At 50.5% G+C, this 18,152-nt stretch overlaps 7 protein-coding genes across 7 annotated transcripts; 5 read left to right on the forward strand and 2 right to left on the reverse strand.

Annotated features, from left to right (window-relative positions):
* Positions 1 to 720: 720 nt before the first annotated feature.
* ABOM_002330 (glycoside hydrolase family 18 protein) lies at positions 721 to 2,013 on the forward strand (the record flags this gene model as incomplete). The annotated part of the gene is made up of 3 exons (XM_022529460.1): positions 721 to 1,194; positions 1,260 to 1,347; positions 1,406 to 2,013. The coding sequence occupies 3 exons, from the start codon at positions 721 to 723 to the stop codon at positions 2,011 to 2,013; spliced, it is 1,170 nt and encodes a 389-aa protein (XP_022392774.1).
* Positions 2,014 to 2,632: 619 nt separating this feature from the next.
* Positions 2,633 to 4,725, forward strand: ABOM_002331 (SGNH/GDSL hydrolase family protein; the record flags this gene model as incomplete). Its single annotated transcript, XM_022529461.1, has 2 exons — positions 2,633 to 3,085; positions 3,154 to 4,725. Coding segments are annotated over 2 exons (2,025 nt in total), but the record flags the coding sequence as incomplete, so codon positions are not given.
* Positions 4,726 to 5,946: 1,221 nt separating this feature from the next.
* exg1 (glucan 1,3-beta-glucosidase) lies at positions 5,947 to 7,322 on the forward strand (the record flags this gene model as incomplete). Its single annotated transcript, XM_022529462.1, has 3 exons — positions 5,947 to 6,020; positions 6,085 to 6,479; positions 6,544 to 7,322. The coding sequence occupies 3 exons, from the start codon at positions 5,947 to 5,949 to the stop codon at positions 7,320 to 7,322; spliced, it is 1,248 nt and encodes a 415-aa protein (XP_022392772.1).
* Positions 7,323 to 7,631: 309 nt separating this feature from the next.
* Positions 7,632 to 10,572, reverse strand: ABOM_002333 (putative C6 transcription factor Prf; the record flags this gene model as incomplete). The annotated part of the gene is made up of 6 exons (XM_022529463.1): positions 7,632 to 8,396; positions 8,451 to 8,702; positions 8,759 to 9,250; positions 9,320 to 9,839; positions 9,902 to 10,187; positions 10,263 to 10,572. 6 exons carry the CDS (start codon positions 10,570 to 10,572, stop codon positions 7,632 to 7,634), a joined length of 2,625 nt encoding a protein of 874 aa, XP_022392810.1.
* Positions 10,573 to 11,639: 1,067 nt separating this feature from the next.
* On the reverse strand, positions 11,640 to 12,913 carry ABOM_002334 (mitochondrial 54S ribosomal protein uL2m; the record flags this gene model as incomplete). The annotated part of the gene is made up of 3 exons (XM_022529464.1): positions 11,640 to 11,741; positions 11,811 to 12,212; positions 12,254 to 12,913. The coding sequence occupies 3 exons, from the start codon at positions 12,911 to 12,913 to the stop codon at positions 11,640 to 11,642; spliced, it is 1,164 nt and encodes a 387-aa protein (XP_022392778.1).
* Positions 12,914 to 14,715: 1,802 nt separating this feature from the next.
* On the forward strand, positions 14,716 to 16,303 carry ABOM_002335 (B-type cyclin nimE; the record flags this gene model as incomplete). The annotated part of the gene is made up of 3 exons (XM_022529465.1): positions 14,716 to 15,957; positions 16,015 to 16,153; positions 16,206 to 16,303. Coding segments are annotated over 3 exons (1,479 nt in total), but the record flags the coding sequence as incomplete, so codon positions are not given.
* Positions 16,304 to 17,239: 936 nt separating this feature from the next.
* ABOM_002336 (HIT domain protein) lies at positions 17,240 to 18,102 on the forward strand (the record flags this gene model as incomplete). Its single annotated transcript, XM_022529466.1, has 3 exons — positions 17,240 to 17,542; positions 17,655 to 17,757; positions 17,834 to 18,102. The coding sequence occupies 3 exons, from the start codon at positions 17,240 to 17,242 to the stop codon at positions 18,100 to 18,102; spliced, it is 675 nt and encodes a 224-aa protein (XP_022392776.1).
* Between the last annotated feature and the right edge of the window lie 50 nt (positions 18,103 to 18,152).

Raw genomic sequence — 18,152 nt, forward strand, 5'->3', positions numbered from 1 at the left:
CTAAGTTGAGTATTTAAACAGTTCCACCCTCCCACAGCCGGGCACCACTTGATTTATACAATCAAGTTCTCAGATATACTCACTGGAACCCTTTTAGTTAGGTCTTTTCCCTTCTGGCATTATGCTACTCACAAGATCAACCCCCGGCCTTTTCTTCTTACTCCTCTGCCAGCTCGTGATCAAGACGTTGGCGTTCACAAGTCTACAGCTCTTGCCTCTCCCGAACGACGATACAACTTGTTCTAAGTCAAAGCCTTGCCGGCTGGGTTGCTGTGGACCAATGTGAGAGCTATGCTACTCTTACACCTAGGAATCTTAGCCGGTGCTGATCAATACTTCTAGAGACTCGGCTGGTACAGGCTACTGTGGCTTTGGACCTGACTTTTGCGGATCCAAGTGCACCGCTAATTGCAACCGAAAGAGTGAATGCGACGCAGGCTGGGGTCAAGAATGGTCTAATCGGTCTACTTGCCCTTTGAAAGTGTGCTGTAGTAAGCATGGGTTCTGTGGTGAGAAACTCCAGTTCCCTTGATCTTGTCTAATGGTCCACCGTAGCTAAGGGAGTCCTTCAGGAACCACGAAAGATTTTTGTGGTGACAAACAGGTGGTATCGCCCGAATGTAACGGGAAAAGCTCGAAGGCAAAGACTATCGGATACTACGAAGCATGGAACCCCGAGAGAAGAACTTGTGGACGTAAGCCCTTACTACCCCTAGCTCCATGTCCTTTACTGATCTGGCTGCTCCAGAGGTGGAACCCAAGGATATCCCTCTAGGGATATACTCCCACCTTAATTTTGCCTTTGCTCTAATTGACCCCAAGACTTTCCGGATTGCTCATATGACAGATGCAACTGCAAAGCGTTACAAAGCCCTCACAGCGCTGAAGAGCCGTCAAAATGGTCTTGAGGTGTACATTGCGATTGGAGGCTGGGACTTCAACGATCCGGGTCCCACGAGGACTACCTTTTCGGATCTTGCTGCCTCACAGTCTGCACAAGATGCTTTCTTTGATTCATTGATTAGTTTTATGCTTCACAATAACTTCGATGGGGTTGATCTCGACTGGGAATATCCTACTGCAGATGATCGAGGCGGCAGATCAGAGGACTTTGCCAACTATGTCACCCTAGTGAAACGACTGAGAGAGCGACTGGATCAATTGCCAAAGCACTATGGCCTCACCATAACCTTGGTGTGTTGTGTTATACTTGCCTCGAGTCCTTGAATGCTACATTGCTAACCTCTTGTCCGATGCAGCCGGCCAGCTACTGGTATCTCCAAGGATTTGACGTTGCGAACTTGGAGCCATACGTTGATTGGTTTAACGTCATGACCTATGATATACGTAAGTGATCCTAGCTCTTGGTCTATTATTCGATACTAAACTGGCTCTTCTTTCTTAGATGGCCTCTGGGACGCACATGGGAAGGAGATTGGGCCGCATGCGTACGCCCACACCAATCTGACAGAGATTAATCTGGGTCTCGAGCTTCTCTGGCGCAACAACATCAATCCGGCACGGGTTGTGATGGGACTAGGTTTCTACGGACGTAGCTTCACCATGGCAGACCCTAATTGCATGACCCCTGGCTGTGTCTTTAAGGAGGGAGAGGCCCCCGCCGGAGAATGTACCAATATTCCCGGCGTTATTTCGGCAACAGAGATCCACGGAATACTCAGGAAGGGTGCTACTGTCACCTTTTATCAAGATGCTGCAGTGAAGGTCGCTACGTGGAATACCAATCAGTGGGTTAGCTGGGATGATGTCCAAACGTTGAAGCTCAAGATCGACTTCGCCAACAAGCGTTGTCTGGGAGGGACCATGGCTTGGGCTGTCGACCTGGATGATGGCACCCTCGTTGAAGCATTGGGGAAAGCGTCGGGTAAGAAGAAAGAATGGACTAGCGATGGTAAGTACAGGCCAATGCCTTGCTTCGGTAGACCGTGGCCAAAGGGGTCAAACAAGACTTGGATTGGAGGTCCAAAGAAGGGAAACCCGAAGAAGGGGTAGATATTCTACTTTATCTTGCGCTTCTTAGTATCGGGATATAAGTCTGGAGGTGCAGTGTTTTAACTTCATATTGTCTAAATGTTAAATTCAAAGACCTAAAAAGCTCTGTAGCCGGGGGGTGAACTGCTTCATATCTCAGAAACATGGGCTTCATGTATAACGCATGCGTATAAGTGCAATCTCCCTGGAAGCAGAACTGTCCGGTGCACTCTTGTCTATGCTGAGGTACATGATATCACAATAATTTTTAACAAAGAGCAAGATAGTGCATGTCAATGTGGCAAATGCTATGTTCTAGACTTCTGGACTATACTTCGAAGCTATACAATGGTGTGCAGGCTAGCGGGGGGAGATATATATAGCTACACTATTCACCATCATAGCTCTTTCATTCACAGCATACTAGTAGTGGGCATGAGCTCATTAAGGGACAAGCTCTCGCCACCTGGATATACTTGTATTCACTCACATTCAAATGGACTACATTATATAAATCTTTATATTTACTATGAGAATGCCCTCCCTTCCTCCCCATTCCTGTTTCATGGAGCGTATCCTCAGACCCAGATTATCCCCTTTTGATGAAAGGTGTCCCTTGTATTAACATCACCCAAACCAGATCTCCCTCAGAATGGCAGCCCTAGCCATACTCCTGCTGGCACTGTCGCTGCTGATGGGATCCTTTGGCGGCCATGCCCTCGGTGGTAATGATGCTAGCCAGAGCCTCGACTACACCATCAGCGCTCGGGGTGAGCGCCTTGCCCGCGGAGACCCAATGCGAGACCCCAGCGACATGCACTGGATCCGGAAATGGGGCGCTATTGGCGACAGCTTCACTGCTGGGATAGGATCCGGCCGGCTGTGGGACACGAGCGACGAAGTGCGCAAATGTGCTCGATACGATCGATCGTATGTCGCAATGCTCGAGCGTGCCGTGGGAGTCTCCGCCGAGAAATTTCAATGGCTGGCCTGCACTGGTGCCAAATCACGCGAGATTCTTGAGCAAGCCAAGAAACTAGATGATGATATGGATTTGGTCGTGCTGACTGCGGGAGGAAACGACCTCTGCTTGGTGAGGAGAAGCCCGAGTCTGCTTACATGCTTGCTGGAAGTGCGCGAAACTAAGATAAATCTTGCTAGATTGATGTCCTGAAAGACTGTATCTTTCTTGCTTACAATGAGAAGAGCTGTGAGTCGGCTATCAAGCGAGCCAAGACCAACGCGGAATACATCCTAGAGCCTGCCCTCGAATCCATCCTCGTTGAACTTGAAAAGCATATGAAACCAAACACTGGCGTCGTGGTCTTCGCTAGCTACGCTCAGTTCTTCCACGACCTCGACACCGAATCGGATGACTGCGCAAAATATAACAATTGGGCTTTTCCTGCTATCGGGGGTCCGTTCAACAGTTTGCCGGTGGACTTGAGGAGGCGAAAAGAATATAACGAATTGGTCAAGATCACCAATATGGGAATTGAAAAAACCATTGACAAGATGAGAGAGAGAGGTGTGAAGTACAGGCTACGCTATGCAGATTGGGACGGCTGGGCCTCTGAGCCCAGGGTTGCTGGGCAGTTTTGCTGGCCTGGGTCTACTGGGGAATACCCCGACCCCGAACAGCCTAATTTGCAGTTCTTCAAGCCAGACACGAAGAAGAAATCTTTGCATGATGAGGTCAAAAAGAGGGACATGACAGTAGACAAAGGTCTCCTGGGGCCTGAGGTCAGCTATGGGGTCAACGGAAGCCTTTATGATCCGCGCGACACGAGTGCGAACCCTGCGACGGAAGCCATGCACTTGCTCAACGACAGAAACCCAGTTACTCGGGATGAGGGAGGCTGCCAGGCATTTCTCGACAAGCGCTCTTGGGGATCTAAACTCCCAAATCGATGGGGAAAGTGGTTCCACCCCAATGAGAGGGGCCACCTCACGATTGCATCGTTCGTTCTCAACGAGATCATCTCAGCGCGGGCATCATTTTTGGACGTGGCAAATCCGATTTGCGATGATGAGGAGCGCGACCACTTCTCTTGCAAGGGGAATGGGAAAAAGGGCGACTTACTCAGCCATTATGTCCAAAGCCACCTGGTGGATGAGACCTACCAGACCTACTGCAACGAAGTACAACCGCCCGAGAACCAGCCGAACTGGCAGGACGAGCGCGTTTTCTACAAGGGCACCCCGGAAGAACACAAGTACTCTATAAGCCTCACAAAGGGAGCGATGCGGTTTAGCAAACAGGAATGCCTCAACAGCTTCCTGAAAATTATTCACGGATGTGACCTATATCGCCCGGAAAACCCACTAAACCTCAAGCACGGGGGTAGTTGGAAGAAGGGGAGATACACATATGAACTGAAGACGGGCCGCATAAGGCGCCCCTGGCCTGTTCGAACACCTAGCGGCTTATGCGAGGGATGGTATAAAGGACTTTGGTCACGATATACTATCCGGGGTAGATTGTGGGCTGGCCTTGATCATGGGGAAGCACTCCGCGAGAGTGCGAAGAAATGTGTTGGAGGTGGCCTGTCATCTTGGAGCTTCAAATACTTCGACAGAGCTGACAATACTGAGATGGAATGGGAAGCGCAGTTTGCAACGCCCATTTGGGTGCTGGCAAGGTGTTTCCGGAACGACAAGGTCTTTCTCAACATTGGGGGACCAAAGATTGGGTGTGAAGGTAATGACATGCCATGGCCTTTCAACACGTAGCATCTATAGGTAGGTATTGGGCTCGCTTCTACGGACAACTAGGATGCATTTGTTGAATGTAGATAAGTCACTTTGCAAGGTCGGATAACAGTTTACTTGTTGTGACTGAGCTATACCAAAGTAATATCCACGCGATATCAAGATCCAAGTAGTAGTTAGGGTCTGGACTCTGCATTGGTCATGGAGAATGCACGTGGGCCGTGGACCACGTGATGACTTCCGAATCCGGCAGTGATTCGTAACCCTCAAGCTCAATTTCATCTTCGATCCTCTGTGATTTTATAAATCTGTCTTTCATCCTGTCCGAATGCAGTACTGGCCACCCAGAAACGCCATCACAGGCACGAAGTACCAAAGACCCCGATATCTGCTCCCACGGCCCCACAAAGAATTGTCCGCTTTACGAGATGACGGGTCACCCTTTTGGAAAGAGTCTAGACGCATACCGGGCAGTGAACCCCGCCAGGGGCCTTCTATACTCCCTTATTTGCTTTGAAGGAGGTGAAGACGCTATCGGCGACGGCTGTGGGCTCCCGACCAGGTACCCGGTGGCCGATGGGTCCCTGGAACGCAAACCCTAATAAGGGTCGCTCTTCCCCGGATCCGACACCAAAGATCGCCAGAGGACCCATGGAACTGTTGTTCACCGCAAACACTATGGGGTTCGCCATCATCTATGACTCCACATAGCGCTCAACAACTCCCGCACTCGTCAACGTGACCCTATGCTCCTGAGATTCCATGGGTCCTCCCCGGATTCCGTCAGACGGAATCCCTCGATAGAGCTGTCGTTCTGAGACACTGGTGCGATTGTCCCCGCGACGTTCCTGGACGAGGACAGGGAGAAGAATGCCTTTGTTGTGGTGTTAGTACATGCTGTTCTATTATTATTCTATCCTTACCTCCTGTTTTCGGAGCTGTCACAAACGCCACGACGCGGATCCCTCTCTAGATGCTCGATCAGATCTGGGATCGATATTACCCGAAAGCAGTGGCGAGTCTGGACTTTGTCCAAAAATCTATGTTCGGTTAAGGTCATCTGTTGGTTGCGTTCGGTGGTTGAAACCAGCTTTGCGAGCACTCCTTACTTAAACCAGGTGATTGCCATTCCAACTGACGCTACAACTCACCAAAGCAAACAATCTCTCAACTCTCAACCCCAGCCTCCTATTTATTCCTAAAGATCAGCATCAAAGATCGACTCGACAGTGTTCAAGAAAGATGTTCATTCGACTTTCAAACAAGGCGCTTCTAGTGCTTGGTTTGCTCTCAGCTGGCACGCAAGCTGCAACCATGTCAGTATAGCTGTGTGATGTGTACCCCTTTTTTCTCTGCATGGTCCCTTAACAACTAGAGCAGTCGCCTAAACCCTCGCGCAAGTTCGTTCGATTACAATGGCGAAAAAGTCCGTGGTGTCAACCTTGGTGGATGGCTTGTGCTTGAGCCTTGGATTACACCTTCAATTTTCGATGAAGCTGGTGAAGGGGCCGTCGACGAGTGGACACTGACTCAGCTTCTGGGCAAGGATGAGGCTAAAGCACGCCTGTCTGCTCACTGGGAGTCTTTCGTCTCCCCGGGCGATTTCCAGCAGATGGCTGATGCCGGACTGAACCATGTCCGAATTCCCATCGGCTACTGGGCTCTTGGGCCCCTCGAAGGAGACCCTTACGTTGATGGTCAGCTGGAGTACCTTGACAAAGCAGTAGAATGGGCTGGAGCGGCGGGTCTCAAAGTTCTCGTCGACCTGCACGGTGGTAAGTACCCTTGGGGCTGAATATCAAACCAGGGGAGTCTGAGCATGGCTAATAACCTGACCAGCACCGGGCTCTCAAAATGGGTTCGACAACAGCGGCCGGAGGGGGGCTATCCAATGGCAACAAGGGGACACTGTCGAACAGACCCTTGATGCCTTCGACCTGTTGGCCGAGCGGTATGCTGGCCTCGACACCGTTGCTGCCATCGAAGCTATCAACGAGCCACACGTTCCTGGTGGAATAGACCAGGGCAAGCTGAAAGAGTACTACGGTTCCGTCTACGGTATCGTCAACAAGTACAGCGCTAGCACATCTGTGGTATACGGAGATGGTTTCCTGCCTGTAGAGAGCTGGAACGGCTACAAGACCGAGGGCAGCAAGGTCGTGATGGACACCCACCATTACCATATGTTTGACACCGGACTTATCGCCCAGGATATCGACAGCCACGTCAATGCCGTCTGCGACTTTGCGCACCAGCACCTGGAAGCTTCTGACAAGCCTGTTGTTGTGGGTGAGTGGACTGGTGCTCTGACCGACTGTACCAAATACCTCAATGGCAAGGGCAACGGCGCTCGCTATGATGGCTCCTATATCACTGATGAGGCTATTGGTGATTGCACCAACCTGGCCTCTGGTACCGTGGCCAACCTCTCTGAGGATGAACAGTTGGACATGCGCCGCTTCATTGAGGCCCAGCTGGACGCCTTTGAGCTCAAGAGCGGCTGGCTGTTCTGGACCTGGAAGACTGAGGGTGCCCCTGGTTGGGATATGAGCGATTTGCTTGCAGCTGGTGTTTTCCCTACTTCTCCTAATGACAGACGGTTCCCTAACCAGTGCTAAGCACGCACTCGCTAGCTTTGCTCTTATCCTTTAGCATTATTGTTCCTCTCTTTTCTTTTCTTTTCTTTTTTTTCTCACCCTTTTGTCGCTTACTTATTCTTGCTCAACATTTTTAAGGGCAGTGGAGTATCTAATTTTGTTTCATTTCGGGAGTATCGTTGATTGATATTGGTCTCGCATGGGTTAAGCTAATGAATATATCTTTATATTGTTTCACATGACTTTCATATAACAAAAGCGCCGCGCTTCAAACCGGGGTATTGAGAAGTATACAAAAAAGAAGGGTGCAAACCGGAAATTTAGTCTAACCTATACTTGATTTCGCCATGAGTCCCAGCCTGTGCCTGTGCCTGTGCCTGCGCCTGTACTTGTACCTGGACCTGAGCCTAGTAACTGTGCCCACTGTGCTTCTAATGATTCCATGCCGGTGGTGATCATGTCGACATTTTCACCGTTCGAAGTTTGAGGTGCGCCAAAATCCCACGTAGGCATGGGAATAGACCCTTCCGAACCGTTAGAGTCGAGGGGAGTTACTATGCCAGTTGGATACAACTGGGAAGAGAAATCGATATCAAAGGCGCCAAATGGGGTGGTACCCATACTCATGTTTACTGCGCTACTAGTGTTGAGAGAGGTATGTGATTGTTGATGGTTGGCTTGATTGAGAGATGCTGAGGTTGATGGCTGCTGCTTGAGAGACGAGGACTGACCCAGGGGTATGTAGGTGGAAGAAGACGGGTCGTGTATGGTAGTCGCGTTTAGTATTGATGTATCGTTTGACACTGGACTATTGTTCGAACTCTTGTCGGTGAACTCAGGCGAAAGACCTGTGTCAGTCCCTGGTCCAGATTCAGTTCCCGAGCTGAGATTAAACGGCGATTTTGCGAAAGGATCCGAAGAAGGAGGGTTTCTGTTCTGTAGTTGTGGAAGGCTCTGCTCTTCACGAGAGGGTAGAGATGAGGGCGTGTAGTAGTGTTGCTGTGGGCCAGTTGATAGCCTGGCGGGCCCTTCCTCAATTGCAGATTGTTGCTTTTGGTGTTGGTCTAATGGTACGAGGGGGTTGCAGCCGCGACCCTGTTGATCATTAGAGATTGTGATGTTGGGAGATCGTTCTGTGCGGAGGCTTACCTTGGTTTGCACTTTGTTTGTGAGACGAGGCCTTTTTGCTTGTCGAATGTCTCGGAATGGAGTACCTTCGATATCGACATCCAACTGGACAAGGAAAGATTCGGTCAAGGGGTTCTTATTCTTCATGGCATCGAGTGCGGTGAAGACAAATCCGAGAGAGGAACGAGCAGCTGAGTCGTCGGGGCGGGATTTGAGATACTGTACGAAGACGCGCGCAGCGACGTAGACAGAGTATGACATGAAAGGATTTAACTAGAATCGATTAGTCCATGACCATAGCATAACGACAATAGTTTCCTGAGACTTACAGCCGTTAGGTCCATGTGGCTGATCATCTTCATAATATTAGAGATTTGGTCAGCAGCAACAATACATCTTCGTTTACTTTCTGTGATGATCTGTTCGGGCATCCTGTTTTTCTCGGCCTTGAAGATAGCGGCTTGATGAAGGCATATTGTGGAAGTGTGGATCGCCATGTTACAGAAGATGACGTTGGGATCAGACATTCCAGCTGGTAGTCGGAGATGGTTGGGCATTGCTAGGGAAAAGTGCAGTAGTACGTTATCGTGCGATCTGTGCCGCTGCCAGTACAGCCCATTCAGGTCATGGTCATTGTCTTGAGGGTCAGGGCGATGCAGGTGTGAAAGGTTCCGTCCAAACATGTATGCCATGAAAGAAACACTCCCGAACGACGACAAGGTGGAGAGTCCATCCCCCGCCAGAATGTCCTCAACGCGTAGTGTCCTCTGCGGTTTGCTCTTGACGAACGCTTCTTCGGTAGCAGGTAGGTTCGTCTTGACCTACTCAGACAGGATCAGCCATTGAACTTTAAAAAACCAGGAAAGGATATTGGACGAGGCATCACTGACATCTCTCTCATCGATAAGAACTGGCCATCCGGTCCCGACGCTTGCAAAACGGTCGACACAGAAAGCCATCCAGAACACCCTTCGTCGTTCTTCCTTCTCTGTCCAATCTCTTGCGGGCGGTAATGATTGTTTTACCTCAAGACCCATACCGTCCAATCGATTCAGACCGAGCATAAGTGCTAACCTTGCAGCTTTACCAACACTGAGCCATGCCCGGGGGAAGAACATCATTCGAAATTCATACGTGCCGATGAGCAACCAAGTTTGGCAGTACGGCAAAGACAAGATGTTCTCCCCCAGTCCCTTCATTTCGTCCAGTTCTGCGTATTTGCGGGCTCGCTGGTAGAAAAGCGCATGTAAATTTGAGTATTTCTCGCTGACAGACGCAGCTTGGCACCAGGTAATGTACTGCAAACACACGGGAGGTCGTACACTTGGAGCTAGATCCATAGCTGCCAGATGTCTGAGACGGTGTAAGACGGGCATATAAGGGTGGATTTTCTCAAAGTAGATCTGGTTTCTGCCGTGATATAGTCAGCACAGCTCAAAATCCTTCAATTTGATACCAAGTTCAACCCATACAATTCGTCAATGATTTCTCGGTCAGGCAGAGGTTCTTCCAGCCCCAAACTTATCATGTCCCACCCAAAATTACCCGTGCGATCTAACCCCGGTGTCAAGAAGGTCTCGTTTGACTGGATATTATTGATTTCGCCTTCGGGGGATGACATGGGTGCATCAATACTGTTTGTGAACGGGACCGCCTCCGGGATGCCGAACTCTTTCGGTGCTGTGATGTTGGCGCTATTCCCTTGGCTGTTGTGGGAGGGGTTCACCTCCTGCGTCTTCAGTAAGGTTTCGACTTGGGCTGGTGAGAGCACAGCATTAGCACCGAAACAGTCTAACCGAACGCATGAAGAGAGTCCGGCCATCTATCACATACCTAAACGCGCCTCCAACTGCTTCACATAACCTCGCTTTGGACCACTTTTCTTGCGCACTTCATCGTACGCACATTCGTGTCCCAGCCTCGAACAAGTACCACAGCTTGGTTTCCTCCCGTCGCATCTTAATTTTCTTCGCCGGCAGACGACGCATGCAATGCGCTTAGGGCGGGGAACGTACGAGCTGTCCGGATCGATGTGCCCTGCATGAGCCTCTGCAGTATCGTGATCCATCGAAGGATGTAACGGCTGGGTTGAGGAGGTTTCGGTGGTTGGAGGAAAGAAAGGTCCGTCGAGAGAATCCGCCATGGCCTGTGAACGGCACAATGGACTGTGAAGGGAGTAGACCGGATAATGACTTCAGTTCGGATTGCGATTAAGTAGAGTTTGGATACTCGTCGGCAGATAGGAGGTGCCAGACCCCAATAACGACACTCTTGATAACCGATAGCGCCAGGGGCATTAGACGATGAGAGAAATCAAAGATCATAAAAGTATCAGAGGCGTTAGAGATCCATAACCTGGGGGGATGGTTCGTTAGACAAAATTATGTTGACCTCGACCAGATTGATGTGGTGTTGTTCCAATCCAGCGCCACCAAGACCGCAGATTTGCAGCGATTATTGTTGTGCACGGGAATCAGACCAGCCGCATCACTTTTCGTGCGGAGGAGAGAAATGGCATTTATGAGTAGTAGTCTATCAGCGAGCGTAGGACGTCATTTGCATATCGGAGTTGGTATCGGTAGTCTAGTTCGCAGTCTGTAGGACGATAAGTACGCCCGCCCTCTAGCCGTTACTCTTTCTGGAAGAGTCCAGGCATCTCCGGCTTACGTAGTCTTCGCCGCGCCTATCAGAGCTCGCATGTCCCATGCATCCCGAACGGAGCGCTTTTGACCCTGAAACTAGGGCAGAGAATTGTGATCACCTCTCAAAATTCGTATGAACCAGTTTACTACAGCAGAAACCTCTTTCCATATTCCATATTCCATATTGGATCTAGATACTGAATGCATATAATACAAAAAATCAACGCCGCGGTATAGGACAAGCGAGCAACACTGGAGAAACATGGTCGCAAAAGCCGAACAGCAAGAGAGACATGCAGAGCTCCCCAGAGCATTCAGAATCATACACCTTACGACCGATGTAGAGCTGATGTATAGTACAAGATGAACGAACCTGTCATCTCCATGCAGTCCCAAAGAAAGCAAGTACAATGAGAAAAGGAATCCGGACAGACATCATGAAAGCGATAGTGGCTGGTCGGGAAATAGCAGCAATCAAGCCTTCGTGGGTACTATTAGCAAAGGAAGCATAGTCGTACTTGCGTAGAAGGGAGGAGAGAGAGACGAATGAAGGACGACAGCGATACGTTTAGCTGTATCCTCTACGACGCTTGCCCTGGTTACGGACTCTGGGGACAACCACAGCCTTGTTGACCTTCCACTTGGGACGAGTCTTATAACCGGATTTCGCCTAGGCAGAAAATGTCAGTCCCACCTACATCAACGTAGATATTAATAGGAATAAGAGGAGAACACATACCGGAAGACCCCAAGGACTCTTCGGATCAACATTACCCTTGGACTTTCCTCGTCCACCACCATGGGGATGGTCCATGGCGTTCATGGCAAGACCACGGACAGTGGGGCGAATGTTCAGCCAGCGCGATCGGCCGGCCTTTCCGAGTTGGCTGTACTGGTAGTTCGGGTTGCTAGCAACACCGACGGTCGCGCAGCAATCCTTATGAATCAGGCGGACTTCACCACTTTGGAGACGAATGGTAATATGCTGCGCAATACGTTCCTGCTTCTGTTGTTCACGTTGGGACAAGGGTTTCTTTTCCTCGCCCTCTTCTTGAGCCTGCTCGTTCTGTGCAGCCTGTGTATTGCTACCCTTCGCAATAACGGTTGCAAAAGTACCGGCGCTACGGCAGAGCTGGCCCCCCTTATTCGGCCGCAAGCGACATTGAATATCAATGTACCAACGGGAATCATGTGTAATGGCAAGCAGTTTCCTCTCCAAGCAGTCCTTGCGGCGAGCACACCAGGATCGACAACACCTCCCATACTTTTCCACAGGTCTTCCGGGATACCAGGCATATAACTCTGAACAACATCACCGGCTCTCATTCCCTCCGCGGCCAAAATGTAGCTCAGGCGCTGGGTTTCTTGGCTGCGGACCAACGCAATGTGAGCGCTTCGCCCAGGGTCATGTTCAATCCGTTCCACCAAATGAGGACCAGGAGCGGTTCGTGCAAAATCGACAATTCGGATACGGCGTTTGTGACCACCACCACGATGCCGGATGGTTACTCTGCCCGTGTTGTTACGGCCACCCTTACTTTGTCCTCGCTTGGGAAACGTCAGCTTCTGTACAGGTCGTCCTTTCCAAAGGTGATCGTTGATCGGTCTCCGCAAATGCCGGATACCGGGAGTCCGGGGCTTATAAGATCGAATTTGAACTCCCGCATCATCTCGCGTAGGAGGGGGAGCAAAAGCAATGCTTGGGTCGAAAGTTGACGTCGAAGACTCCGTCGGGGGAGTCTCTTTTTCGTGCACAACACTTGAGTAGGACCTAGAAGACACCGAAGACAGGCATCTGAACGGAAGACGAAGGCCCGTCAAGGCCAATCGAGGTTGAAGCATGATGAGGTAGGGGAGTATTTAGAGAGAAAACGAGACGGAAACCCCAAGAATTGATCCGGCGGAGAGTGTTCCAGGTAGGACCGCAAGCCTTCGCAACAGTGTATGCCAATGTGCCAACGGATTACTGCTTACACATGCCTGCTTGGACAAAAACGTAAAGATCAAAACACCGGTAACAAATTGACTCGGACACCACCCAAAGCCCAATCGGAGCGCTGTCAATGGCCGGTGATGAGACGTCGTCGGCCGACTCTTTTCGTTGCGGAGCAAAATTGTCTTTCGGGCTTGGGCTGCCGTTGTGGCTTGCGCCCACACACGTGACTGGAGCTGCACCGCCACCGTATTCTCAATTGTGGCTCACGGAAGTTGCAAGTCACGGGATGCCGCGACACGGGAACACGTCGGGCGAGATAACACAAAAGCGAAGAAAACCCGTGGTTGCCGGGCAACGGCGCATTGTTTGGGGAGTCGTGGCCGCGCCGCCTCACGTTTTTCTCGCGATGGCGTCTTCTTGCCTGGGCGAGTTCAGGCATCGACCATGGATGACGATCTGCTCCCTCCACCGCAGTGACTGATTCTTTCCGACCGTGACGGTATCGTTACCATCTATTTTGGGTGTGATTCACGGTCAATCGGGGCCCAAGTCATCGTCTCCATACATACGCATACGCTGCTATCAGTCTCTGGAACAAGAACTTGCATGACCTCAGTCGTAGTCTGTCTCGCAGTAGTTATTACGCCTGCATCCCCCTTTCTGCATCTTTCCCTTCGAACTCTCTCTTCCTCCTCCTTTCCAAGAAAAACACTTCTTCTTCCCTTTCCCTTTCCCTTTCTTCCCGCGTCTCTCCACTTTTTTCGTCCCGTACATACATTTTCATAATACATTGTCGGAGGACAGCAAATCGACGGGTTTGCTGGCATCTGCATATAATCGCCATTTAATTACATTACGCTGTACAGGATAACTACTCACTACTAGTAGTTAACTATTATCGGCTTTTGGGTTGATAATCCACCATTCCACGCGACTCGACTGGCTTTGGTGGTGCTGTGGGGCAGCTTTTCTCTCAGTTTGACCGATTTCCGCGCTAAGAGTAGGGCCAAACATCCTCTGTGCCCTGTCAAGTTTACCACCTCTTTCTCTGCCAACCACCCCCATCAAACACCTCCTCGACGGGGATCCTGACTTTTAAGGGAGGACGAAAACCCACTTTAACCTGCATTCCTCGCGTCATTGACCATCACCATCTTGGTTATATGGTCTTATATCTTCTACTGTACAGATCTTAATCTGGAGGAGCGCGCCGTTGCAATTAACGTGATCCGGATCACTGGTCAACAGCATCAACAAAAGTCATATATGTCCCTATTTTAAGCCTCCCTCACGCCAAATCCTTTTCAAATACCCCCCAATCCTACTCCTGATACCTTGCATTGTCTCCCGTTGCTAAGGTTAGTCAAATATTCACGCGTTGGACAGGCTGAGTGGTTCCCCAGGCCGTTGGTATTTTAAAGCTCCACTCGCCAAGGTAATATCTTCATTGGAATGCTGACCAGACGACAAGGACAGGAACCGCAGTAACCATAATCAACCCTCTTATATTTTCTTCACCTTCGGACACCCCTTTCGCCTTTCTTTTCCCTCGCAATGCCTACGGTAAGCTTTCCACAGCTCCTATGACGCGTTGACTCTTACCAGACCCTCACCTCCACCGACCGTTGCGTGTTTTTTTTTTTTTTTTTTGCTTTTTTCTTTTTGTTTTTTTCCTGTCCATTACAAGGTCTTCTAACATACACCGCAGCAGGCTCGCAGCCTCCGTACACGGAGCACTATGAACGAGAATGACGAGAATAGACCTTCGACGCGTCTCACACGGGCCAAGGCTGCAGCTCTATCCGCAGGTGACGTCTCCACTGCGGCCACTAAGAAACCTCTTGAGACCAAGAAAGCCGCTACCTCAACCGCAACCACTGGTACGACAAGGAGGCGCGCTGCTCTAGGTGATGTCAGCAATGTCACCAAGGGCGAGAACGGCGGCGCGAAGGAGGGAAAGAAGCCGGCCGCGACCACCAAGGTTGGCTTGACATCGAAAGCTACCATGCAGGCTGGTGGCGTTGCGAAGCTCACCCGCACCAACTCGTCGCGTACTACCGCCCTGACGAACAAAACCACCAACACGAAGAAGCCTGCAGAGGACAAGGAAAAACGGTCGGGACCCGGATCTATCAAGGATAGTGCACAGAAGCGCCAAAAAACCACGCAAGACGTGTTGGTAGAAGAGCCACCCCGCAAGAAGGTGGAGGTCGAGAAGAAGCTCACCCAGAAGAAGCTTGCCACTGAAAAGGCTCCCGCCAAGGAAAATGTCGAAGCTCCTGTTGAGCCCAAGACCCTGCAGAAGCCCGCTCAAGATCTTGTGGAGGATTTGGATACTGAGGATTTAGATGACCCCTTGATGGTGGCCGAATATGTGGTGGAGATCTTTGAATACATGAAGGACCTTGAACTCGAGACACTACCTAACCCCCATTACATTGACCATCAACCTGATCTGGAGTGGAAGATGCGTGGTATCCTTGTTGACTGGCTCATCGAGGTTCACACCCGTTTCCGTCTGTTGCCTGAGACTCTTTTCCTCGCTGTCAATCTCATCGATCGTTTCCTGTCGGCCGAGGTGGTGGCTCTGGATCGTCTGCAGCTTGTTGGAGTTGCTGCTATGTTTATCGCGTCCAAGTATGAGGAGGTCCTCTCGCCGCATGTGGCCAACTTCAGTCACGTCGCCGACGAGACTTTCACCGACAAGGAGATTCTGGACGCTGAGCGTCACATTCTGGCGACTCTCGAGTACAACATGAGCTATCCCAACCCGATGAACTTCCTGCGTCGTATTTCTAAGGCAGATAACTATGATATCCAAACGCGTACCCTTGGAAAATACCTGATGGAAATCAGTCTCCTCGATCACCGGTTCATGGCTTACCGTCAAAGTCACGTGTCTGCTGCCGCCATGTATCTGGCACGTCTCATTTTGGAGCGTGGGCCTTGGGTATGTTGTTGTTATTACTGCTCCGTGGGGACACTGGGAATTGCTAACGCGACGTAGGATGCCACCTTGGCTTATTACGCTGGATATGACGAAGAGCAGATCGACCCTGTCTTCCGCCTCATGATCGACTATCTTCACCGCCCGGTCTGCCACGAAGCGTTCTTCAAGAAATATGCCAGCAAGAAGTTCCTCAAAGGTAAGCACAGACCTGGTGTCGACGTGTCCGCAGCTCCTGACATGCTTGATAGCGTCCATTTTGACCCGTCAATGGGCCAAGAAGTATCACCACCTGTACATCGACAGCTCCCTCTCAGAACCGTACAACTATATCAAGGATCATGAATAAATAAGAGGGGGGTTTTGCGGCACCCGTGATGAGCCAAGATCTCGCTCCTTGGCGGGATGGGTGTAAGGGGAGGAGTTGATTGATTCCATATATGGCATTTCTTCGGTTGTGATGGTATAGGACACCTCTTGCATATGTTTACGACGGCATTTTTCTGTTTCAGCTGCGGATGTTTGCATTATTCACTTCTACTCGGGGCGTCGGGCGCTCTTTTCCAGCTCTTCTCTTTTCTTTTCCACCTTTGCTTTCTTCGATTTGGCAGTGTGTCTGGGTTTCTTCACACTTGACTTCCTCTGATACCTTAACATTCTCCTTCCTCCCCCTGTTTGTACTACAGGCGTCGGATGCCCAGGGTCGGCAATGTATTTGCATTTGCAATTCTTTTTTGGTTCCCCACTTGTCTTCTTCTGCCGGCACGTTCTCTGCGTCGTCGACCTCGGAGAACGGAGGCGACGATGTACGGGCTGCTGCATGTCCACGGCCACAGGTTACGGGGTAAACGGTATCTCAAATGGAAGAAGAAAAAACAAAAAACCTAACAGGAAGAAAGGAAAATCGTTTTTGGAGTTATCTTTAGTTTGTTTCGTGTTTTACGGGGCGATATATGGGATAGAGAGGGGGGGGGAAGAGGGTCATCGTAATGTGTGTTTAGGGAATTTAATGTACACTGGAGCTGCTGGTTTCTTCAGCTTTCAACGACCTTAGCCATTTGCTACTGTGAGGATGAGTTGCTGGGTGACCGTCGTGGATTTCGTAGGTATTGCGGTCAACCTCCACGAACCGAGGTCCGGAGGGATGCTCTGCCACTCCCACGAGATTGCCTCGCAACACCGACATGCCCCCAACTCAGGCCTCATAGGGCCTCTGCGTAAACCACTAAATCATTTAAGACCGGAATCTGCTCATTCAAGCGACCAAGGGCGCAAATACGCCACTATGGCGACACTATCGTCCTGTCCCTTTTGTAACATCGCAAGCACATACCCGCCCATCCCTCCCACGGCCTTCACTCCAGAAGATACTCGTCCCAATTCCCAAAATCCAAACCAGCCATATACTTCACCAATCCCCCTACCGGGCTCATCCGACCCAACCCAGCCAACCGCGCATCTGATTCTGTCCACCAACCATGTCCTAGCGTTCTTGGACATCATGCCCTTGACCCGGGGCCATGTGCTGGTGATTCCGCGGACGCATTCTGAGAAACTCGGCGATGTAGACGTGAAGGTCAGCCGCGAGGTACGTATAAATCCTATTTACTGTAGTTCACCTCCATTCCTACATGGGATCTCCAGCAGGACTTTCCATGGCGTCTCCTCACAAAGAACAACTACTAACTAATCACATCCAGCTCGGCCAATGGCTCCCCATCCTCTCGCGCGTCGTCATGCGGACCATCTCCGGTGAGCATGAGAGCAGTTCAGATTGGAATTGGAACGTGGTACAGAATAATGGTATGTATGGCTCCGACGTTTATTCCTCTGTCACACTCAGGGACCAGGGATCAGGTGTATTGATGGCAAAGCACAGGTATCAGGGCCGCGCAGCAGGTTCCTCATGCCCATTTTCATATCATTCCCAGGCCGTCGTCTAACCCGGCGCCGAATGCTGCCCGGGCAAGCTTTGTGATGTTCGGGCGTGGGCAACGGGATGAATTGGATGATGACGAGGGCGAGACCTTGGCGGGTTTGTTACGGGGAGAGTTGGCGAGGGAGGTTCTCAGGGTTAGGGAGATGGGCGTGGACTTGGAAGGTGAGGCATTTGATGATGGTGGTAGGGGGGTGAAGGGGAAGCTTTAATGGGATGAATTTTGTTTATTCTTTCTATGTATATGCTTCTTATTTTTTTT

This window comes from Aspergillus bombycis (assembly GCF_001792695.1).
Source record: "Aspergillus bombycis strain NRRL26010 chromosome Unknown contig00011, whole genome shotgun sequence".
Classification (NCBI taxonomy): Eukaryota; Fungi; Ascomycota; class Eurotiomycetes; order Eurotiales; family Aspergillaceae; genus Aspergillus; species Aspergillus bombycis.